Raw genomic sequence first — 25,314 nt, forward strand, 5'->3', positions numbered from 1 at the left:
GGCAACCGCGCAAAAAACGCTTTTATGCTTACATGCTGAGCTGTGAGCGTATTTGTGTGTTTTTTGTGACAATATCATAGTGGTCGGTGTAAAGTGTAAGTGTCGGAGAGATGCAACAGTAGACACCCGAGGCATAATTAGAATTCCAATAATATTTGGGGTCGGCAGACCTGATGACATAGTAGCTCAGCACAACAGGCAAGGCATCCCGTGCGCGCAAGTCAGGGCGCTCTTTTCAGCAGGGCGGAACTGCGCCCATCTATTTGTAGTTCCCTGTGTCTGAATGTCACACGCGAGGAGGTAGAATAGAGAAACAAAATACATTATTTAATATTATACTTCTAGCAGGTATGATAGTGCGATTTAAAACTGCGCGTAAAACCGGCTGTTGTTGCCCATTTTTCCACCATGAACGCATCGGCTGGAACGGGGGTGTTCGTCTTGTCCTTGGTGTCAATTCCCATGACATATTTATTTAATTCTCTCATATATTCTAACAGGTGAGCCTCTGCAATAATTCTTATTTGCACAAGCAATATAACGTAAACTATTTTCGTGCATAAAATTGATTTGATGATGGATGTCTTTCAAACCGAAGTTGCATATATTTCCTTGTTCTGTTGTTTATGTGTTTATTCCAAAGTGTTGAAGCTATACTTTGTGGAGCAGGATCAACCATTGCAATAACAGCAGTATCAGCTCGACTTGTACTTAAAAGGAAAGCACCCCGGGATCCTCTATTCTATGGTATAACCTCTAAGAAGAATGCATCTTACTTGTCACATGGCTTATCTGGGGTGAATTTCTCAAAACCAAAGTTGCTTACTACATTAGCTACTTTGTTGTTTTCAATGCATTTTCCCATTGGCAATTACTGAAGTTGCTAACAGGCTAACAACTTCTCTTTTGAGAAACTCACCCCTGACTTTTTGGAAGTAGCCATGTTAATTCTATGACAGAACAACTGCCTGTTCAGATCTTCCTCATCTTGGTATATGTCCCCCTCTCACAGTGTTTGCTGCCTACGCCTTTCTGAGTGTTATCAACCTCATCATAGGTTTGGAGCAGGATGGCATCATTGATGGATTCATGACCTTTTACTTGAAAGAGGTATACATAAATACAACGGATACTACTTGAAGCACAATGTTTCATGATGTTACAGGAATAGTTATCTAGATGACTATGGCAAGTGATTAGCCTGATTATCATCGACTTTCAAATCTCTTTGAGACTTGGTCTGACCAAGAGCATAACAATTAACACTTCCCAAACGGCATGGTTGACCCGCCTCCCTTGGTTTGCTACTGGTTATTTGCTTCCTGAAAAAGTGGGAGGAGTTCCCGATTTTTCTGGAGCTCAGAAATAATACCTGAAATTGCACCTGGCCTGACTAGACGCTGAAGGTGTTGCTTCACTAAGAGGGCACAGTCGGAGTGGATTCCAGTAGGCAGACTCCCGTCCTCCCTTGCTCACTTGCGTTCATGTGACCTCATGATGATGTACAACGACACCAAATTAATTCAATATCTTGCAAAAGCACAATTCTAATGTCATTTTCTCATTTGCAATCAGGATTGTGAATAAAAACAGTCCCCCAAAAGTTGTTGGGGCTAGGCTGACAGCTGGGAAACTTCATTGTTTTTTCCATGGAGGTGGGGCCAGGAGGCGGGGCGAGGCCACAAGCACAAGTGGAGGACGGGAGTCTGCATATTGGAATGCATCCTCTGTCTAACAGCAAGTGATGTAGTTTCTTGTCTCTGGTGTTGTCCATGTTGGTTTCAGGCAGCCGAGCCTCACATCAACACTGCCCATGGACATATGACCTCCTACTGGGATGGCTGTGTGCACTACCTCATGTACTTGCTGATGGTGGTGGCCATCACCTGGGGGTATGTAGGCTACTGTAGGTCCACATTCAGCATTGAGTTGCGGAACAGTCTTTGGTGTCAACACATGACACTAGGTCAATGAGATTTTTTTTTTGTAGTAGCTGACGTTATTATAACTGCAGATAACGCCCATAAATTAATTAGCAATTGCTAATTGATGTACAAACAATGAATATGCGTCATAGATAATCCAGTAAAATTATGATTGAGTAAAATGATCATTATCACTATCATCAATAGTGGCATTGGCCGTGGTTGTTCATGTACCTGTTTGCAGAAAGTGATGCAAAAGTCATAAGAGTTCTTCATTTGGACTTCCATCTTGATATTTCCTCTGACAAAAGTAGTGCATTCTATGTTTCTTCCAGACGTTTTGTCACAACTGTATCTCTGCATTCGGATATTTTTCCCCCTATGTCTAGCTGAGTAAACTAGACGAATGCACCTCATTCACCTCGTGCCAGAGAATATTTTGCTTGCCAGGCGACACTGGTATCTTAAGAATCTGAAAACCACTGTCTCCAAACGACAATTGATCTTGTGCTTAACTGTGCCCAACTAAAAAGTCCCAGTTACTGATTTCAGTATCAAAGTTATGTATTGGGAACTGGGAAGTGCACATTCCTTTTTTTGTGTTTATTCTCTCTGCAATGTACAGCATGTATAAAACCTGACTTGTGTTTGTGCAAAAGAGAGAGTTACAGGGCCATTGGCCTGTACTGGGCCGGATCCGTCCTGATGCGCATCATAGTCTACATTCCCGGCAATATTGTGGGTAAGTAGAATCTAAACCCACAACCATGGCCGTAGCCAGCATTGAGGTCAGGGAGGTCCGGACCTCCCTAACTTTTCAGGGAAAATATATATATTTTTAAAAATCTGCATGATTTCGAACTGCATTTATTATATTAGTTAGTTAGTCTACCCCTGCCAAATTGCCTTTGCTTGTCCCAAACTCTTGCATAGGCTACATTTCACCCTCATACCTATCAATATTAATTTCAATTAATCAATATCAATATAATATATTGTAAATATATTGAAAATAATTTTTTGGGCACATCCTGGACCTCCCTAACTTCAAATCCCTGGCTACGGCCTTGCCCACAACCATCAGGACTGTTTCTCTCTCTCTCTCTCTCTCTCTCTCTCTCTCTCTCTCTCTCTCTCTCTCTCTCTGTATGAGTTTGTATTGAGTTTGTGCATGGTTGCAGGGCTGGTCTGGGGGAGAAATAGGGTCTGGGCACTTTTAGCTTAAAGGGCCCCCTCACAAATTAGAGGCGCAGAACTGACTGAATTAAAAACTTTTTTTCCCACATTTCTGAAAATAGGGGCCCACGAGGGTGAAGGGCCCACCGGGAAATGCCCGCTATGCCAGATGGCCAGTCCAGCCCCGTGGTTGTGTGTCTGTGTGTTTCCCTGTTCTTCCTATGGCATACAGCACTCTAATCCAGCTGTTGTTTCTCGTCTATACTTCACCTCCAGGAAAGTATGGAGCCCATGTGAGCCCGCTGTTCCTGCTCCACATGCTGTACGTGGCGGTGTCCATCTGGGCCTGTTTCAGAGTGTGCCGACAGCCAGATGTGCGTGGAGCTCTACCAGAGGTGAGGAGAGAGACGACGTGCAGCGCAGCCTGACATTTGCTGGGTGCAGGTGTAACCAGTGGCATGCACAGACGTTTTGGGGGGCAGGTGCTGAAGGGGTGGTTGGAGGGATGTGGAACTTCCAGCTACCTTACTAGGCTATAGTGTCTATGGCTATGTCTCAAATGACGCGCTTTTGTCAGTGCACTGACAGTCAGTGCACAGTGCAAACAGTGCACTGAGGTCTTTAGTGCATAGTGTCCTGGAAAAATTTGAGCACTATGCGCTGTGCCCTCGCTGGAAGTGACGGATGAGCATGGCATTAGCTCGCCAAAATATGACTTAGCTACTGTTTACAATGCACACCGTCTGGTGCTTGTATTTCCATGTCCTTCACCCCAAAGGACAACAATCACACATACGGTACAATACTTTGGTTGGCATGAAAAGGTTGGTGTCCAATCAACATTACTTACAGAATTAAGAGACTGTTGACCAAACTCTTCTACTGAACTGAATGCCACATTTCCTCCGTGTCATTGTCAACATGGCCGCCATTTAGTGCTTGCAGTGTCCATCATTAAAGCACTGCATTTATCCGCCATTGTTAGGGGATCATCGTGGTACTTTCAGTGCACTGGCTCAACTGAAATTTTCAGCGTGAGCGCCCTAGGCACTGAAAAACAGTGCCTGAAGTGCACAAGTGCGGCATTTGAGACACAGCCTATATATATTATATCGGGCCATTATTGACGCATGCTTTTGATCGTGAAGCATTTGTATACTATCATGTCATCAAGGCCACAGTACATGACAAAAACTTTCAAAAAAGGACTTTCAAAAAGGGCTGTTTTTGTCCAGTAGGGCAAAGGGGCAGGTGCTTTAGCACCACCTCGTCCCTATGGGTGTAATTGAGGTGTTCACATGCACTCCGCCCCCTCGAGGTCTCGAACTCGCCACCTCCTAGTCAACAGATCGGTTTGGGTATGGGAAGCACAGCACCATACCACTGAGCTAAAGGACCAGGTCGATAGCTCAGGGCTAGCGATACTGTATGAGGCTTCGGAAGGGAGGTTTACGTATCTTCCACGCCATAATCTGATAGTTTGCCTCCGTTACATAGGGCGGCTGACAGCTTTCGCTGGACCCAGAACAAAGTCATCTGAAAGGGCCCCCTATCCAATACATACAATGTAATGGGGGCACAATTCTGGGCCCCTATCTCCATGGGCCTGGGACAACATACCCCTTTTCCCCCCCCCCCCCCCCCCCCCCCCCCCCCCCCCCCCCGCCCCCCACCTCAGGCTGGGTGTCACATACTGCATGACTGGAGGGGCCTGTCATACAGTGCAGCCCGAACTGAAGCATGGATGTGAACAAACAGCGCCAGGATTTCAAACACAGAGAACCCATAGCACAAATTGCAAAATCACCACAATCACAGTTTTTGGGAACCTGTGGATGCGATGAGGGAGTGGCAATGTTGTATACTGGGAGAGGGCCCGTCCCATAATAGCCTACAGTTAGCGGAATGGCAATGTTACATACTGGGAGAGGACCTGTCCCATAGTAGCCAACAGATTGCGGAATTGAAACAATCTCAGTTATTTGGAAGCGGGAGAAGCAATGAAATAGGGACAATATTTCACACCGGGAGAGGATCCACAGGTTAATTTGAAAAATTGCCATAATGGTCACTAGGAGCCAGGGGCCAGGGGCTACCACTCCTACTACCTTTACTACCTGTAGGAGTTACCTTTAGGAGTGGGAGCCCTTGGCTAGCGGGCCGGCAGCAGTAAAAGTGACAGAGTAGGGGTTTTATACTTTGATATGGTCAGATCACCCATAAGTATACTCATAGATATTGCACATATACATATATCTTTTGGCACAGTAAGCAATATTTAGAAAATAAAATGCTGCCATGTATCTCTTAACCTGTCCATGTAACGTAGGCGATTTCAGTATTTTTGCGATGTTCCTTTCTTTCCATGGTCATAAACTCTGATTATGTGGTTGGATCTCATCAGTGTCAGGAGCTTTAGTGTCTTATCATCCCAATCTCTGCTGCTCAACACTTAGTGTGATAATTACTACGTAAGGACTTTCCATAAGAGATTCATAGTTAATAATATTTAAACATAAATGAAACAGAAACACCTGCTGTATGCTCTCAGACAAAACTTGTCTTTTCAAACTTTATCTGACAGGATGTGCCTGAACCTCATTTTGGGAACATGACACTGGGATTGCAGACTTAACTTTTGTGTGGCTTAAATGGTGTTGTGCAGCCCACAGACTTTTCAGACAGATGTGAGAGCTTTAAGGCCATGTAGTCATACAAGAGTCTGTATAAGTGACTTTGGTCATACCTATTGCCAGGATTGACCTGGGGGAGAAAAAGGGCCCGGGCACTTTTGGATTAAATATAATTAGCGGCGCAGAACTGACTCACCGGTGGGCCCCGCACCCTCGTGGGCCCCTATTTTCAGAAATGTAATTAAAAAAAAAAAAATGGGCCTGATGGCCAATCCAATCCAGTCCTGCCTATTGCCATTCATCATCCAACACATCACAGCTGTTTCTACGGATTCTCCACGCATCAATCCCACAATCTCATCGCACACACTAGAATAGGAATCAGACACACTACCAAGGGCTGTGCGGTAGCTGAACTGTTCCTTTAGTCAGTAGTGTGTATAAAATGCAGTGTTGATTTAATTTTGAGAATTTAATCAGCCAATCAATATTATGTTAATTCATCTATGTGAGTGTTGCATTTCCACTCGGGGAGTTTCATTTGACACTGTGTTAGAGAATAATAAGGCATCATAGGCTACGTTTATATGATGGTTTTAATTCCAAATTAACTCACTTAAATTCTGAATAAAGCTTAATTCCGGTTTGAATATGTCATGTAAACACCTCACAATTTGGAATTAAATGAAAGATCAAATTAAACTCGACTGAACTATTTAATTCTGAACTATTAAGTCGGAATTTAAAACGTAATGTAAACATAGCAATTGTGTTAATTCAACACTCAAATGTACATCAAATGGGACTTAAGTCAGAATAGTGTTAAATTAACACAGTTTTTTTTAAAGATGTCAGTAGGGAGGTTTGTTAATGTTCCACACCAAGCTTTGACAGTTGGCATCCGTTATTAAAGGAGATGTAGCTGTATGATTATTATCACCACTTAAGCCCGTCTTTCATCACGCTTGACTGTGTCTCTCCACTTCTGTTCACCTTATTCATTTCCTCTTTTCGTCTTCACTTCTTCAATTGGGTTTCCTGAAAACCCCAAAAATGTGCAATTCAAAAGCAGGCCGCATACACACAAACCACATGGGTATGATGCGTGAAAGGGGAGTTTACTAAATAGTATGTTGTCCACAGGATATTCAGGAAAGCCAGAGACTGTTACATTACTAGGAGTTAGTTGTCAAGAGTGTGCATAGAATACATGGTGACTTCTTAGGGACTTGGGAAGAATGAGACTTGGACTTAACCTGGCTTGGGTACGACTTGCACTTGGACTTGCACTTGGTCAAATGTGTCTTAACTTGTGACTTTGACTCGGATTTGATTGGAAGGACTAGAGACTTTTGACTTGCAAATTAGTGAAGACAAAGGGCTGCTTTAGAGATTTTTTTTAATTTTTTAAAAAAGTTGCTGAGTGCTCCAGTCATCCCTGGGTCTAGTCACTGTGAAGTAGCCCAGTTATTCTTCATACTGCTGTCCTCCACTGTGAGCACCACCAAGGCTGAAGCACAGACATCCCCTCTTCTAATTGCAAATTCAAGGGCAGTCATGGGTGAGCGGTTAGGGCGTCAGACTTGCATCCCAGAGGTTGCCGGTTCGACTCCCTACCCGCCAGGTTGGTGGGGGGAGTAATCAACCAGTGCTCTCCCCCATCCTCCTCCATGACTGAGGTACCCTGAGCATGGTACCGTCCCACCGCACTGCTCCCCGTGGGGCGCCACTGAGGGCTGCCCCCTTGCACGGGTGAGGCATAAATGCAATTTCGTTGTGTGCAGTGTGCAGTGTTCACTTGTGTGCTGTGGAGTGCTGTGTCACAATGACAATGGGAGTTGGAGTTTCCCAATGGGCTTTCTTTCACTTTCACAAATGAGTGACTCGGTCCCACCTGTGCTAAATAGTTTCTGTATCCACAGGATATTCAGGAGAGCCAGAGGAGGACTCTGTGGCAGAGGCCTGTTGACTTGCTCTTTGCCCTCTACCTGCTCCTAGCTGCCTCCTTCTGCCTGTTCAGGGGCCTGGTAAGGGAAACTCATCCATATGTATTGTATTGTCAATGACCGATCAACTTGTGCCTCTTTTCCACTGCCGGTTTTCTGGTAGGCCTATAGCTCGACACAGCGCGACTCAGCTGCCACTTTTTGCTCTTTGATTGAGCTGTGTCGTGCCCAGTCAAAAAGCAAAAAGTGACGGCCGAGTCGCGCTGTATCAAGCTGTAGGCCTACCAGGAACGGCAGTGAAAAAGAGGCATTGGTGAACATTTCATACTTTCCAATGTGTCATTTTCAGAACTGATACGATACATCACGTTAATCATTTGGTGTCTAAGGAATAGTGGATAGTGAGAGTGACGACTATGCCATTACCAAGAGCCTTAAGTAACAGATTAAATCTTGGTCATTTTGGTGACAATGAGGTTATAACAGTCTCGGCACAACACGTTTCACCCTTTCATGCAGGGGCTCTGCCATAATCCTATTGTCATCAAAATTGTATTGACCAGACCATGTCTTAATCTGTTGGCTAAGACGTTTGGTAATGTTGTAGTAATGTTGTTATGATGCAGTTAAAGGACCAGTTCAGTCAATTTCAATATGGTGTTGTATTGCTTATGCTACCCTTGACTTGTCAGTACCCGGTGATGCCACATTTTTCGGCTCAGCCCTTTCCGAGATATGAGCAATTCTAATGGGGGCAGCATTTGTTTACATTTGAAAAAAAAATAGGCCTACTCCAAATATTTTCCCAAAAGTTACTGCTGTTTGCTAGTTGTCTGCTGATGTTTTATAACCTTCTGGATGTTTTTGGGAATAAATAAAAATGTTTTTTTGAAATGCAATTTTTGAACAAAGCGCTGCCCCCATTACAATGACCAGGATCTCGGAAAAGGCTTAAGAAGAAAAGCAAAAAAATTCAGGTACTCACAAGTTCGGGTTAGTGAGAGCATTACAACTGAATGTTGAAATTGACTGGAGTTATCCTTTTTAGCTTTTCCAGCAAATACCACAATACCACAATAGTGAATACGGTCGCCGGTGATCCCATCTGGATGGAAGGGTTAAATGAAGTGTTTCCATATGGCCGTTTATCTCTGTGTGTGTGTGTGTGTGTGTGTGTGTGTGTGTGTGTGTGTGTGTGTGTGTGTGTGTGTGTGTGTGTGTCTGTGTGTGTTCTCAGGTGGCGCTGGATTGTCCATCAGAGTGTTGTCAAGCATACACTCAGTACTATGAGCCGTACCTGAAGGATCCCTCGGCCTACCCCAAAATACAAGTGAGTCAGCCGCAACAACATTACATTTATTTTAGGGGTGGGCATAGATTAATTTTTTTAATCTAGATTAATCTCACTGTAATTATGAAATTAATCTAGATTAATCTAGATTAATCTATATCAAAATGGGTCATTCAGAATAGGCACGCTAGCGAAATAATGACGAAAAAACCTAGGGGGTTTCTTAAGATGGCGCATTAGACGAGAGTCCATCTCTTTTTTCCAAAATGCATCTCATCATTAAAAAAATGGTTGATATTTGGTGATGAAAAAAAATGACTGCAATATTTGAAAAGTGTTTCGAATATGTTAGGAAGCATATAGTCATAATATACTGACATTTCAAAATGAACAGTGCTGTAAATTGTAGTGGCAAATACAGATAAAACTATCAAACATTTAGACTATTTAAACAAAATGACCTCAACAATTCAGCATTTCTAATGGGCAGAGAGAGAGAGAGAGAGAGAGAGAGAGAGAGAGAGAGAGAGAGAGAGAGAGAGAGAGAGAGAGAGAGAGAGAGAGAGAGAGAGAGAGAGAGAGAGAGAGAGAGAGAGAGAATGAATCTGCCACTGACTGTTAAAAAGGGCAGCGGCTCCTTTAGAGAGGGAGGAGCTGCGCAGCGGGTACAGCAAAGTCAGAGCCAGGCTACTAGATTTCTAGAGCTAGTTCTAGACCCTAAAGCACTGGCCCACATCGATTTGGCCTAAACCTGACAGTTGTTCTCTGCGTTAGAATGCCAGCGGAGTTACAACTCCAAATGAATTCAGTTTTCAAAAAAAAAAGTCTAGCGCGACTACCGCGAGGCTGGCTATATCAAGCGCAACCGTCTGACATGAGTCGCAAATGCGCGATCAGAACACAAACATTCGGCGAGAGTAGATATTGACAGTTTCAGTTTGACAATCTTCAAAATGTATATCACACGGACGGAATGTTTTGCAATAATGGCACAGGCAAGATTTCTGGAACAGGACTGTTGTTTGTGTTCCATGCAATGCGTGAGGAAATGTAGCCTAGGGCTGGTACACAATAATGTCTGCTTCACTTCAAACAATAACGTCTCTCTAGTCTACCACTTATGAAAAAGCACTAAAACAACACCTACCACGACAGAGAGATTAATGTTTACAGCATGCAAACACTGTTCATATTTAGTAGGTCTGCTGAGCAACAGGTGGAGAGGTGAAGCGACTGGAGGGCAGTCTGAAAGCGTCTGTCAATCGAACGCTATGGTGACGCGCATCTCCAAACCCCAAATCCATACTTTGAGAATAGATTAACGTGCGATATTTTCTTTCTCGCGCGATAAGAGTCTCACATTATCGCAGCACGTTAACGCCGATAACGGCCCACCACTAATATATTTACAGTTATTTATGACACATTGATATCATATACTGTTTTTACACAAGTGATTATGCGTCCCATGGGAAAAGCTGTGTATTGCCATTCCTAGAAATTGTGCAAATGCCAGGGATCTTAACACCAAGCCATTTCAATGAATCTTGTTGTTATTTATCTCATATATTTTAACAGGCACATCAGGGGTGCATTTCTCGAAAGCGTAGTTGCTAACTACCATAGCTACTTTTTGGTTGCAATGTAATTTAATTTCCCATTGGCAACTACCAAAGTTGCTAACTGCTAACAACTACGCTTTCGAGAAATGCACCCCAGACTTGTATACAGTATTGGTGTTGACTCATAATTAGAGATGCACTGGATCCTGATTTTTAGGATCCTGCCGCATACCGGATCCTACAAAAGGGTTGAAACACATAGCCAACTCGCCCACGTGGGCCCTTTTTATTACGTTGGCGCAAAATATTTTTAAGACTCATTGGCTTACTGCCACACTGCCTTCAACGGCCGCTTCCAAAGGGCTTTCACTCCATGCAGCGGTTGGGGTTGCGAAAGACTGACTGAAAAGCCTAGGTTACGTAAAAAGTAGAGATGCCCCACATCCTGATTTTTAGGTGACTGCCGGATACCGGATCCACTGCTTAAGATCCTGCCCGATCCGGATAGTCTGAAAAACCCTATTATCCTGCCGGATCCGGAACCGGATCTTGGATCCTGTACATCTCTACTCATAATGCATGTGTGTGTTCCCGTTCTGAACGTGCTGCTGTGTTGCAGATGATTGTGAACATGCTGTACCTGGTGCCGTACTACGTGGTGACCCTGTACAGCCTGCTGGTCCCTGGCTGCGAGTGGAGCCTGGATCTCACACTAGTACACGCTGGCGCTGTGGCGCAGGTAAGGGGCCTGTGGCCCAGGTAAGGGGCCTGTGGCGCAGGTAAGGGGCCTGTGGCGCAGGTAAGGGGCCTGTGGCGCAGGTAAGAGGCCTGGGGGGTGGCTGGAGTGGTGTAGGCCTAGTCTTTTGTGGTGGGTATACCGTATATTTGAGCATTTTTTGAAGAGGGTATACTGTATATATTTGTACTATTCAAAATAATGGATAAATCAATTTTAGGTGGGTATACTGAAATCCCTGTCATTTTTAGGTGGGTATACTGTGTATGGGTGGGTGGAGGTGAGGAGATGAGACAGGCAACAGGTCTAGTAAGTAAGGACCAAGCCAAAAAAGCTCCAGGCCAAAACAATGAAGCGGCAAAAGATAGGTTTGGCAGAAGCTGCATTTCTAGTTCTCTGCAATACACATGAGGGAAAAGACTGCAAGCACTGAAGCCAAAACTGAGTATCCTTAAGGCAACAGCAGAGTCGCTAAACCTAGACAAGTTGCAACACATAAATTGCCCAGCAAGCAACATCCTAAAACTCAACACAAAATTTAAATTCCAAACCAGATTGTGAAAGAGTGAACCAAAACTACCTGCCTGAGTGAATATAATATATCATAATAATGCTAACAAAGTTGTAGTATGCTGCTCGAAACTCAAACAATAATCTACAATTATTCATCAACAATTATCAAATTAATCCATCATCAAGTCGTCACTGTCACAAAATAAATCTACGCTGTTTTGATCACTCTGTGTACATTTGATAAATACCTTAAGTTGAGGAAAAAACTGCTATGGTAAAATAAATTGAAATACAAACGTAGCTTCCAATTTTAAAAAGTGACGAGACATTTACACATCCATTCCATTAACACTTCAAAATGCAACATATTTTACGCACGCATCGCAATTTTCTATTGCCTAATATCAGCACATGGAATAAGCCTACATGTGCATGTTATCGCCACTCATACAGTACATGTGTTGTTGACTTCATCATGCCACCCATCTGACTGAGAAACCAAAGTGCACATCCGCAGGACACACACACACACACACGGCTGTGACTTCTGTAAACCAGCTCATCTTCCCTCTTCCAAAGATGGAAGCGGGCCACGGCGCAGGGCGCAGGCTGTCAGTGCACCATACACAAACGTGAGATGAAGATGACTGTTGCTTTTGTAGCCGCGCCAGCCTGGATGCCTGCTGCGCTGCGCTGTGCTCCGTGCGCATAGTGCAGGAGAGAAAGGGGGGCGGGGGGGGGGGGGGGGTCTGAGTTTAGACATGGCAGCCAGCCTGCCTGACTGAAGGCATTCTCTCCAGTGCCAGCTGCTAGGACTAATAATAGAGTCTGCATGCTGAAACTAACTGTATGGAGAATGGGCTAGAATGGGTTGAGAATTCAGTTTAATGAGCTCTTATTGAGGTGGGATAGTTACCTACTCCTCCTGAGGTAGTGATTGTGATTATCAACCAGTTATTTGACAGTGGTCGTTGTTGATGTTTTTTTTTTTTTTCTTGCATTCAGTGACATTGACAGACAGTAGACCTACGGGCGTGAGGCAGGTGCTTTGAGGCATGGGTAGTCAACAGCACGATGCTGTAATTGCCGTGTCCTGTTTATAGACGTCTGGTAAACCCCATGTGACCTTATAACATTTCACTGTAAATAGGAGTGGGTTTGGTCTGCTGACATTTGACTGATGTGAGAAGGTCTTAAAATAGAAGGGGGATTTTGGCAAAAACAGTGTAGCCTTCTACAACCTGATTGACATTTCACTCGACATGAAAGCAGCAGTGCACATTCTACCCGACAAAGGTACATTCTGTGTCAGATCGCTCAGTTGTTGGTGCCAAGGTTTAGTAAATTAATATGTTTGCAGAACAGACACGTTTACATTCACTAAAAGACTATAGCGCTATACACAGGTATTACCTGGATTAGACGATTTTACATTTAACCTGGTTTAGATTTGTCTTCTATCGACAAAGGCGAAGCCATTTTTACATGAATGTTTACCCTGGGTTAGACCCTGGTACTATATCCAGGTAATCCAGGTTCATACTCAGATTGTAGCTGGGTTAGTGATAAAAAATTTGATTAATTGGGGGTGCAGTGGCTGAGCTAAGAGCTAAGATGTCATAACATTATGCCAGCACTCTGGGTTTGATTCCGAACCAAGGTCCCTTGCTGATCCTACCCCTCTCTCAGGCCCCACTCATTTTCTGTCTCTGTCACTATCATGTACAATAAAGGTGAGAAATACCCAAAATGTCTTATTTTTATTTTTGTGTTATTGTTGCCAAAGTTAATGTTGCTTTTATTTATGTCTCCATTTCCTTTTGGCGTTGGCGTGTGCTCAGGCCCAGTTTTCCCACACCGGTGCGTCTCTCCACACACGGACGCCCTTCTCCTACAGAGTCCCAGCAGACTCTCAGCTCCTCTTCCTCATCGTCAACGTCATCTTCGGCCTGATGCCACAGCTGCTAAGCTACCATCTCCTCAGCAACCGTGCCTTCTTCCTCAGGCCGCCCCCTTACAAGACGGACTGAAGGACCATCCTCTATCATCGCCAGGACCAGGGCCGCGGACAACTTAGGGACGGAAAAGTCATCTAAAAGCCCCCAAAACACACACTCAATTCATACAATGTAATGAGAACCCAAGGGTGGGACCCCCCAGCCTTTTCCCTGGGGACAGTACAACTGACCCCTTTGTCACCCCTCTCGGCTTCCCTGGTCCCCATCACACTGTTATGTGGTCTTTATTGAGGACCCAGTTTATACTGAGTGTAGTATGTATTGGAGTCTACATACTGAGAGTTTTTACAGAGTTTTACGATATTAAACCTTGACTGAGTTATGGTCATTTCAACGGTGCTTTTAGTAGAATGTATTACTATTGCTTCATCCAACAGCCTTCTGTGCAAGCGGATGTGGTCTTGACTTGCAGTATGACAGTCTCTGACAACCAGAGGTTGAAGCTCCCATGTTGTTGTTATTGTCTTGTGTAAATATGTGGAGGTCTGGGCTGTGTGTCATTTGGGTGAAAGGTCCAATGGCTCGTCGTCACTTGTGGTATTACCATGACAACTAGCCTTAGTGTGGCCAGTCATCAGTCTTCTCCCTGTGTGTGTGTGTGTGTGTGTGTGTGTGTGTGTGTGTGTGTGTGTGTGTGTGTGTGTGTGTGTGTGTGTGTGTGTACATTCCACTGCTCTGCACAAACTTGTCGCCACTGTGCCTCTCTCTCCTATTGGTGCACTTCTGCTTATGACAAAGCTGGTGTCTGTACATAGTACACCTCTCTTTCCAGGTTAAATTAAATTTACAGTGTCATGATGTTTCCTTTGTGATATATTTACTGTATTTGTTCACAATATCAGATCTGTAATGTTGGTTGTGCACTGTAGCTTTAGACGTATACCGTTGTCACATTAACCGAGTTTTGAGATTTATCATACATTGTTGTCCTGTTGTATGTTATTTGCAAAAGCAACAATACTTTTATTATGACATAATTCTAACTGCTGAATAAACAGTGAACTCAGCGTTCCATGGTGTCATTTATTGTACAGTAGGTGGTTATGTGAAGCACAGCAAGGGTGTGTATTCACTGGGCCTGATCACAGGTAGGCTCACACGCTGCATTCCAATGAGTTTATTCTGTAAAATTCTTGTCAATAAACAGCAAAAAACGGTTTACATTGAACTACAAATATTGAAAATGTAAAACTTGTTCCAATTACAAGCATAACAAAGGTCAAAATATGACGGAATAAACAAAAAAATGGGACTACATTTACCACAGATTTCTTCAGTTTACTCATCAAAAAAATAAATAGAATATATTCTTTTATATAAAACAAAGAGGGAGGCAAAAACAGGCAACCTTTTAAATGGGCATTATGGTCATTTTAAAAAGAGAACAAAATAAACAACCAGTCAATAAACAAGATTAAGGATTACCCAGTGCCAACGTTGAAACATATAGTTAAGTGCTCCTGTAAATTTAACTGGCAGATCATGACAGTGGAAATGCAAGGACAGAGGTTCAATTCTCAAGGAGCACGGGGTCTGGATGAAATGTATACCTTTTGCTGATCTGTTAAGTGTGTTGGACATAAGCTATCTGCTGAATGAAATGTTCGGTCAATGTTATAAGTACAAAGCCTAGACACAATATGGTAGAGAGAGAGAGGTGTTCTCACTGATGATGGGGTATGGACGTTTTTTTTAAATAATATGCCATTCCTAGTAAGTGCAAATGTAAAAACTGCAAGTAATTGGAAACCTTCAAAGAACCGAAACAAACCAAGACTATCTCCATCTTTATGATGTTTACGACAGTTGAGCATGCCACTAAAAGCTGACAACATAATCCATTCCACGGACACACAAGAAACAAAAAAAATCACTTAGCCATAAAAAAAGGATGAGCAGTTACCTAGAGAGAGCATTTCGGTTGGATAGTGGTCCTAGTCTCTACAGCAAAATAAAATATATAGAGATAATAGTGAGTTACAATGTGTAACCCAGTTTTGTGCACAATACTTCATACATTTATTCTACTTTTTTCCATTCATTTTTTTTTCGGTTACATAAAAGAGTAACATATAGCGATATGGATAATGCTTTTTTTAACAGACAAATATTTTAGAAGGTAGTCCATCAGTCTTTCCCTGTTGGTTTAAGAAAATGATCTTAAGCTACGACATGTACAACTATGAACAACACACTGAATGGCCATTTGTGAGAAGCAGAGAGAGAGAGAGAGAGAGAGAGAGAGAGAGAGAGAGAGGAGGAGAAGAAGAAGAAGAAGAAGAAGAAGAAGAGGAAGAGGAAGAGGAAGAAGAAAAAGTATGACAGAGGGGGAGAGAGCAGCTATCAATACGTATTTTGCAAACTTGATAGTAAAAAAGGAATCTGTTAATATGCTAAATTGGTGCATTGAACTAAAAGAGCTGTAGCTATGAAACAGTGCTAATATCGATGTCTGACTACTGTTACCTCTCGTTATCGCTTAAAAAAGAAGGAAGGGTTACTGTTGATGTGTATCAAGGTTGAATGGGTGTAAAGGCTGACTAATTGTTGATGTTGTATTACCCTAATTGGAATGAAGTTGTCATCCCGTGATGTGATATGGTACAGGAAGATGGTATAATAAATGTCATCAATCACTTAAAATGTGATCTCCATACTAGCTGATGTTATTGGAGGGAGGGAGGGGCGGTGATGTGGGGTGTTTCCTGGTGTTGAAGATCGAGAATGAGAATTTCACAACTCCATTATTATCACAAAACAACCACGATGAGAGACCTTCCCTGATGGAGACCTCCTCCGGGGACCTTTTAGTGTTCCTCTCTCAGCAACTGGTTCTGAAGAGGAGAGGAGGGCACAGAAACAAAACAAAAAGAGAAAACTGTCACTTGACTTGCAGACACAGTGCTGCATACCAGTCGATGACAATGACAATGAGTGGCTTATCAGATTCATTTGACATCCGAAGTTAGAGTGTCGTTCCTAGGGGGTGTAAATAAAAATCGAAATGTATTGATGCATCGATCCCACGGCCGGCGATTTAATCGAATCGTATCGTGGGGCATTCTTAAGTATTGAAAATAAAAATCGAATCGCTGGACCCTGTCCAATGCCCTAGCTCCATAACATAATAGAAGCGGAAAAGTAATTGGAAAAAAAACGAATCAAATTGAATTGTATATTGTATCATGGGGAATTCTTGAGTATCGAAAATAATCAAATCCCTGCTTTAAGAAATCAATACCGTATCGTATCGCCATGGAGGCTGTGATTTACACCCCTAGTCGTTCCCCATGCCAGCCGTTGCTGTATGTGATACTACATGCTGTAGAGAGTTTTGCAGTGAACTTGATCTGTATTCCCTTCCACTCCTTTGCCCTGGATATCAGGCACCGCATGAAAAACCGAAGACTGTGTGTCCAGTCCACGGTCTATAGTTTGATCGGCTGCTCTGTCTGGTATACAAAGGCATTTGATAGTTGATCTCACCTCTGAGAATGCTCTGCCTATGGGATTTTTGCCAGGCAAGGCTGGTCTATGACCTTGCAGAGACAGGCAGGCCAGCAGAGTTGTATAATCATGAGCAATCTTTTCTCTCTCTTGACCAGACATGTAGCCTACTGTACGTGAGTGTTTCTGCATCTCCAATGGTCTTAAGAATAATTGTTTCAGTAATAGGCAACCTGGCTTCAGAGACAGCAATCCGCTCCCACATACAAATCATTTTCACTAAATCAGCTGATTCTACCTTATTACTAAAACTGATCAGCTGCATAGAAATGTTAAGTCCCCTTACTGTGTAAGTGGAAACAGAGTATTTATGATTTTTTTGCACAAATTCCCTTTACAGATGTTCCCTACAGTAGACTATACCGCCCATAACTGCACTGTACTTTCAAGTTTACTTTCCTGGGCTACAGTGCACCCAGTTTGTGTTATCCTACACAACACTGACCTCTGGTGGCTTGGTGGCTGTAGTTTGCAACTAGAGCATTTTCATAGACAGACACAGGCAGGAAACATACAGAACACATGGAGCCACCACCAGAGACACTCTCAGTGATAGCAACCTGCAAATATGTTTGTATAGAGGGTTTTCTTGATCTGTGTGCAACAGATTTGTGTATATTTTAATTAAAACAAATCCTCATTGATATAGGAAAACAAAATCGAATCTGTGTTGTTTCACTTGTCCCTACATTCTATTTCAACGCAACAAAATCAGTCTACACTGACCTACTTCATACAAGGCAAGCAATTTAGCTGTCTGCACTAGACATTTCATAATCACAAAAAAAGACCCTCTCCATGCACTATGTTAATTAACACACTGTAGCACTGGCTTCCCATACTTCATCATACAATGGGAACATTAGTGGCGGTTTCGGCACAGTATGCCATCTTTAAATGGGCTCTGATTTAATGATATGAGAGATGCCTCTGTGGGAACGTTGCACAAATGGTGTTCATGCTTCCCACCAGGCGCACCAACTCAACATCACCATGAAGAAAAGCTTAAAGTGATACTGTCCTATTTTTGGAAATAAGCTTATTTTACACCTCTCATTGAGTTAAATAATAGAGTCTTACCGTTCTCCTGTACTTTCAACCGTTCTCTGGGTATGGCAGTGCAAATTTTACCTCCATGCTAGCAGTTAACATTGAGTCCTATGAGACCAGCTCGCGGCTAACTGGTCTCATAGGACTCAATGTTAACTGTTAGCTTGGAGGTAAAATTTGCACTGCCATAACTAGAAAACGGTTGAAAGTACAGGAGAACGGTAAAACCCTATTATTTAAGTCAAGGGCAGGTGTAAAACGAGCTTATTTCCAAAAAAGAGACAGTATCACTTTAAATCTCATTGAAGTGTGTATAATGACAATATTCTCTAGAGACCAGCATTTCCCCAACCGTTTTGTGTTGCATACCACCTAAGTTTTTTTGTCATATGATGAATACCCCCTTCACTCATGCTCTATAAGTCTTCCTATGTCCAAATGTGACTATGCTCATTATATTTGTTATTATTTGACATATTTTTTCCACGTACCCCCTACAGTGTGCTTGCGTACCCCTAGTCGTACCCATAACCCTGGTTTGGAAACACTGCTCTAGACCAGAGGTGTGATTTGACTGATTTCGGTTCAGGGGGCACATACAGTCAATAACATGTCAAGTGGGCTGAACTAGTTAAGTAATCACAGATAAAATACAAAGCACCTCTGTGTCATATTGCTATCACATTGCTAGTCAATAATTTCGAGGTGGATGTGCGCGGGTTTAGAAGCATTGACTGTAAAATGGCAAGCAAAAAACAGCTAATTATTCATAGTATTGAAAGTATTGAAATCCTCAGAACTCTAACGGTAGGGCACTGGGCTGTTACGCTGGCGACCCGGGTTCGAATCCGGCCCGGGTCATTTGCCGACCCTTCCCCGTTTCTCTCTCCCACTCGCTTCCTGTCACCATCTCACACTATCCAAACAAAGTAAATGCATAAAAAAGAAAGAGAAAAAAAGAAATAGAAATAGTAAGGACAATGATTTCATATTTACTGGCCTGTGATTCTTATGGTCCTTTTGTCAGAAGCTGCCTGATATGATACAAAGTTAATTTCTTTTTATATATATATATTTTTAGGGGCTTTTATGCCTTTATTTGATCGGACAGTCTGAGATGGTGACAAGAAGCGAGTGGGACAGAGAGACGGGGTGGGATCGGGAAATGACCCCGGCCGGACTCGAACCGGGGTCCCCGTGGGCATGCAAGCCCAAATGTGGGGGGCTTAGTTCTAGCGCGCTGCGCCACAGCGCCCCCCTACAAAGATAATTTCTGCCCCTGTGTTGTGCATGCATGAACGATCATATGAGTTTGTTTACCCCTTGACTGGACGACTTGGTGTCTGAGGTGTTCTGGATGTCGTTGTCGGGGTCTCCAGCCTCAGAGCCGCTCTTGTGGTCCTGCTCTTTCCCGTCCTTATCCAGCTCTTCCTCGCCAGGCGACTTCCTCGACAGCTTAGACGACTTCTGCACATTCATCAAAACATTAGGATGAGTGAGTGAGCTGGACAGCATGCAGGGCTGGCTAGTACCACTGCAAAACCTACAACCTCACACACACACACACACACACACACACACACACACACACACACACACACACACACACCACAGTCAGAGGACACCTTCTGTACACAAACGCCACTATGAGGGGTTATGTTAACGAATCTTAATGTAGGTAAGGTCCTGGTGTAGTTTGCAACATCCTGTACAGTGTACACAAACACCACGGTGAGTAGACAACTTGGGACCACATGTAGAGGAAAGTAAGGTCTGGGTGTACTGTACCCTTTTAAAAAAAAACTGTATATTTTTTTGGTCTTTTAGACAGTCATGGGTGAGCGGTTAAGGCGTCAGACTTGCATCCCAGAGGTTGCCGGTTCGACTCCCGACCCGCCAGGTTGGTGGGGGGAGTAATCAACCAGTGCTCTCCCCCATCCTCCTCCATGACTGAGGTACCCTGAGCATGGTACCGTCCCACCGCACTGCTCCCTATGGGGCGCCACTGAGGGCTGCCCCCTTGCACGGGTGAGGCATAAATGCAATTTCGTTGTGTGCAGTGTGCAGTGTTCACTTGTGTGCTGTGGAGTGCTGTGTCACAATGACAATGGGAGTTGGAGTTTCCCAATGGGCTTTCTATTATGGACAGGACAGTATGGGTGCATCCCAATATGTGTCCTTGCCTCCTCCACTTGTGCTTGTCTCCTCGTCCCGCCTCCTGGCCCCTCCTCCGTGGAGAAAACAATAAAGTTTCCCAGCTGTCAGCCCCGCCACAACAACTTTTGAGGGACTATTTTTCATTCACCATCCCAATTGCAAATGAGAAAAAGACTTTACAATTGAGCTTTTGCAAGATATTGAAATATAATGCTGTTGTCAGTGATGTCATCATGACGAGAAGCAAGTGGAGGAGGCAAGTGGAGGAGGCAAGGTCACATATTGGGATGCAGGCTATGAGAGGTAGACAGAAAGCGAATGGGGGGAGAGAGATAGGGAGGGGTCGGCAAAGGACCCGGGCCGGGAATAGAACCCGGGTCAGCCGCACGGCAGGCGATTGCCCTAACGGATGGCCATGGCAGGGCCATCCTTCAACCTCATACGCACAAACACAAGGACAGTCTGGGGACAGAGTAGGAGCAGATGCAGGCAAGTAAGATCTGGGTGTATCCCGCAACCTCAAGGCATCGAATGTACAGTATCTTGATAGATAACTGTGACACAGGGTAAATGGGAATTTTGAAAAATGTCCAATACAGGGGATTCTCTGTTTCTTCGATCCATGTCCACATCAGAATTCTGTCTAAAATGTATTTTATTTAAAAAAAATATCTGGTTCAATTCTGAGGACTATTAATTCACGGGAATGCACCAGGCCACAGCGTATTACCATTTCGAGCACAGCCCCAGTGCATGTACAGTCTCATCATTAAGCCGGCTAAGAGGCGTGCAGTTTGCCCGAACAGTGAACTCCTGCTGAAATGCGTCTCTGAATACCTGACACACAAATGCGGTCAAACAATGTGGGGGGAGGGGACCTAAATCCTCGCCCTGATTGGCTCAAGAAAAATAGATGACAACATTATTTAACATTCACCCTATCTCTTATCCCCCCGCTTTTATAAAGTGGGGGGCTTCCAATCCCACATTCCAGGGGATATAGTGCATATGACGAAGCCCTGTTGCTAGGCAACAGCCGTTGCTAAGCGAGAGCTCAGAAAGCTGAAGAGAGTATGTGAAAGGTTCATTTTTTTCCAGAAAAAAAGCTTGGAAGGCTCTCTTCTCTTCTACCAAGCTCCAAATATTGATGCCCCATCTTGATTCTGTTTTGTAGAAACACTGTGTCTTGATTTTAAACAGAGCCAGAAAATAATGAACATGGTCCCAAAAAGGAATTTCCGGATGAGAGACAATTACGAGATTAGTTGTATGTTATTACCATTGATTGTTTTAAAAGACAAGATGCATAAAATTCAATATTGTACCAAATTAATCACGATAGGATATAGCATATGGATAATAAAAAAACACAAAAACTGAATAAATAGGATGATATTATATGTTTTATGACCCTTATGCTGCTTCCTGAGTTGTTATACATTTAGCCAATATCCGTATGGACAGTATCTAGTAGGAACAGCATATTTCTCTGCTGCCTTGAGGGGGCACCTTCAGCTGAGTATCAATGAGGAAGTGGGAGGAAGGGGGGGGGGTGGGGGTGAGGAGTCGGGCGCCACAGTACACAGTACAGGTGGGGTTGCTTTTTGGAGTAGCGTAGTGTACGCACCTTGGAGGAGGCGGTCTTTTTCCGCTTGGAGCCCACTTTGTCTCCCTTGGCGTCATCCTCTATGGAGTCCTCCCCCTCGCCCCCCTCGCCCTCGCCCTCCCCATCGCTGCTGCCGTCAGCAACGTTACCGCCATCGCCCTCCGTCTCCGACGAGCTCTGCTGCTGGATGGCCTGTGCCCAAGTGGGGAGAGGGGGAGAGAGAGACACACACATGCATACACAGGCGCACACGTACACACACACGCGCGCGTGCGCACACGCACAAACACACAGACACACACGGATCGATGGATACACACACACACACACACACACACACACACACGCACACACGCACACACGCACACACGCACACACACACACACACACACACACACACACACACACACACACACACACGCGCACACACACACACAAGCATGTCAGAAGCGTCTCGTCTCTACCTGGCTTCACCTGCCATGTGGTGTGGTGTGTGTGTGTTGTGTGTGTGCTGGAGGGCAGCCATTTTCTGGCATACAGTGCAGTGCTATGGCAGCAGCCTCTGGCACACCCCTCAGCACGGCTACAAGAGCAGGGGCAGAAAAATGTAACATGTCTGCTCCTCACAGGAAGCTGAAACTATCGGTATAGCAACAGTATCAACTTAACATCTTTACTAGAGTGGTATAACAGTATTACAACTCGTAGTCTAGTTGTTTGGAAAATGTAACATGTCTGCTCCTCACAGGAATCTGAAACTAGTGGTGTAGCAGATAGTAGACAAGTTACTGTGTTGGAAAGATATAACATGTCTGCTGCTCCTTACAAGAATCTGAAACTTGTGGTATAGGAGCATTTAGGGAAAAAATGGAACATGCCAACTGCTTGCAGCACATGGGCGATATCTCAACCATCTCAACTAACATCTTTACTAGAGTGGTAGAACAACTCCTAGTCCAGTTGCTGGGAAGATATAACATGTCTGCATCTCACAGGAATCTGAATCCAGTGATGTGGCAGCAGCATCGCTGATAGTAGTTCAGTTACTGTGTTGGAAAAATATAACAACAACAACTTTTGCTTTCTAGGGTAGTCTAGCAGCATTACAACTGGTAGTCCAGTTGTTGGAAATTGTTTTTACATGTCTTATGGACCTTACAAAAATCTGAAACTAGTGGTATAACAGAATCATCATCAAAGCAACATGCCAGCTCCTTAAGCCAGGCTCAAACTACACGACTAGCGATTGTGTGTCCGATTTTGGCGTCGGGGTGCACCGCACACTAGAAGAGAATCGCAACTGTCAATCTTGTCGCTGCTCGCATCCACCGAGACAATGCCCGACGTTCTATTTCCAGTCGCAAATATCAAACACTGTTTGATTTCTACGATTTGCGATCGGCGACTCTTTGAGCTGCCAAAGTTCTATCTTAGAACGTCGCTCACGACGAGGAAATCTTTCCCGACAATCGCTTGCGATGGTCCTGGGGGGTAACGTTCCAGCGATTGTCGTAAGGGGGGTTTTCAGCCGAGAATCGGCGCGATAGTCGTGTAGTTTGAGCCAGGCTTTAGAGTACATGAGAGGCCTCTCAAACTCTACTGCTGTGGTATTAAGGCAACATTACAACTGATAGTCCAGTTGCTGGGAAAAATATGTCTGCTTGTTACAGGAATCTGAATCTACCTTAAACTGGTATAGCAGCATCATCACCAAGTTAATAGTCCGGTTTATGGGGAAAAAAACACAACATGTCTGCTCCTTACAGAATATCTGAGAAATATCAAACTTTAAAGTGGTACAGTATAGCAGCATCTGGAGAAAAAAATGAATCGTGTCTAGACGGCAATCCCGACATATGGTGAATCTCAAACTCTACTACAGTGGTATTGCAGCACCACAACCGATGTCAACTGGTGCACACAACTGATGTCCCATTTGCTGGCAAAAAAAGCAACATGGCTTTACACTATATATAGGGAATCTGAAACTACATGAATATGTGTATATTACAGTGGAGCAGTATCACTACTGATAGCCCAGTTGCTGGGGCAGAAAAATGTAACATGTCGGCTCCTTGTAGCACATGGGAAGTATCTCAAACTCTACTAGAGTGGTATAAGAGAATTACAACTCGTAGTCCAGTTGTTGGAAACATATAACTGTCCGTTTTGTCTACTGCTGCTTATAAGACATTGGTATAGCAGCAGCATCTCTGATTAGTTCAGTTTATGGCACCATGGGTGATGGGTTAGGGCGTCAGACTTGCATCCCAGAGGTTGCCGGTTCGACTCCCGACCCGCCAGGTTGGTGGGGGGAGTAATCAACCAGTGCTCTCCCCCATCCTCCTCCATGACTGAGGTACCCTGAGCATGGTACAGTCCCACCGCACTGCTCCCCATGGGGCACCACTGAGGGCTGCCCCCTTGCACGGGTGAGGCATAAAATGCAATTTCGTTGTGTGCAGTGTGCAGTGTTCACTTGTGTGCTGTGGAGTGCTGTGTCACAATGACAATGGGAGTTGGAGTTTCCCAATGGGCTTTCACTTTCACTTTCACTTATGGCAAAAATTTAACATGTCTATTCCATATGCTACATGTGAGAATTTTTGACACAACGTAAAGCACTCTTTGACTGTGGCTTTGACTGTAACAAGCCTTGTAGGTCCCAAACATGTTATCTAATTTCACTTTCACTGTGTTTGTTTCTTATGTCATTCTGTGCCAGTTCAGTTTTGTGGTCCCCTGTATTTTTGTCTACCGTGTTCTTGATTTTCTTTTTCACTGCTTTCTGCACGCCTGCCTTACGTGCCAGCTTTTGTTTATTGTCTATCTGCTTGCACCCATGTCTGATATGTATTTGACTTATGAATACCCTTGCATGTGCTTTGCTTGTTAATCTGTAAGTCTTGTGCATGTGCCTCCTCTGTTTTAATGCCGTTTTGGTCAGGACTCCCTGAAAGATCTCAATGGGACCTCCATGGTTCAATAAAGGTTAAATAAATAAATGGTGTTGGTGTTTACTGCATACTGTAAAGCAGGAAGGAACAATAACTGAGCATTTAGTATTGATCTTTAAAATGTAATAAAAGTCAGACCCAACACAGAGCTGTTATAAATCACCACTAGCATCCTTTAACAACATATTCCCATAGAGAGTGTTTAGATGTATTGTTCCTATGGTACAATATCTATAA

General features: G+C 43.8%; 2 protein-coding genes across 3 annotated transcripts in view; one reads left to right on the plus strand and one right to left on the minus strand.

The window, feature by feature from the left end:
• Positions 1-15,126, plus strand: LOC134438988 (transmembrane 6 superfamily member 1-like). Its single transcript, XM_063188759.1, has 10 exons — positions 1-500; positions 644-747; positions 1,013-1,110; positions 1,786-1,892; positions 2,585-2,667; positions 3,378-3,496; positions 7,657-7,761; positions 8,918-9,010; positions 11,153-11,272; positions 13,624-15,126. Exons 1-10 carry the CDS (start codon positions 409-411, stop codon positions 13,810-13,812), a joined length of 1,110 nt encoding a protein of 369 aa, XP_063044829.1. The 5' UTR covers positions 1-408; the 3' UTR covers positions 13,813-15,126.
• Positions 14,903-25,314, minus strand: part of hdgfl3 (HDGF like 3) — an 18,080-nt gene continuing 7,668 nt past the window's right edge. The window contains exons 4-6 of one of the 2 annotated variants that reach the window (XM_063188761.1): positions 22,142-22,300; positions 19,678-19,824; positions 14,903-16,634 (exon numbers count right to left, since the gene is read on the minus strand). In XM_063188761.1, the coding sequence (XP_063044831.1) occupies positions 16,608-16,634; positions 19,678-19,824; positions 22,142-22,300 (333 nt within the window). In that variant the 3' untranslated portion in view covers positions 14,903-16,607. Of the gene's footprint in view, positions 16,635-19,677; positions 19,825-22,141; positions 22,313-25,314 lie in introns of both variants that reach the window. The other variant, XM_063188760.1, reaches the window with a different exon arrangement.

Source organism: Engraulis encrasicolus, chromosome 22 (assembly GCF_034702125.1).
Source record: "Engraulis encrasicolus isolate BLACKSEA-1 chromosome 22, IST_EnEncr_1.0, whole genome shotgun sequence".
Classification (NCBI taxonomy): domain Eukaryota; kingdom Metazoa; phylum Chordata; class Actinopteri; order Clupeiformes; family Engraulidae; genus Engraulis; species Engraulis encrasicolus.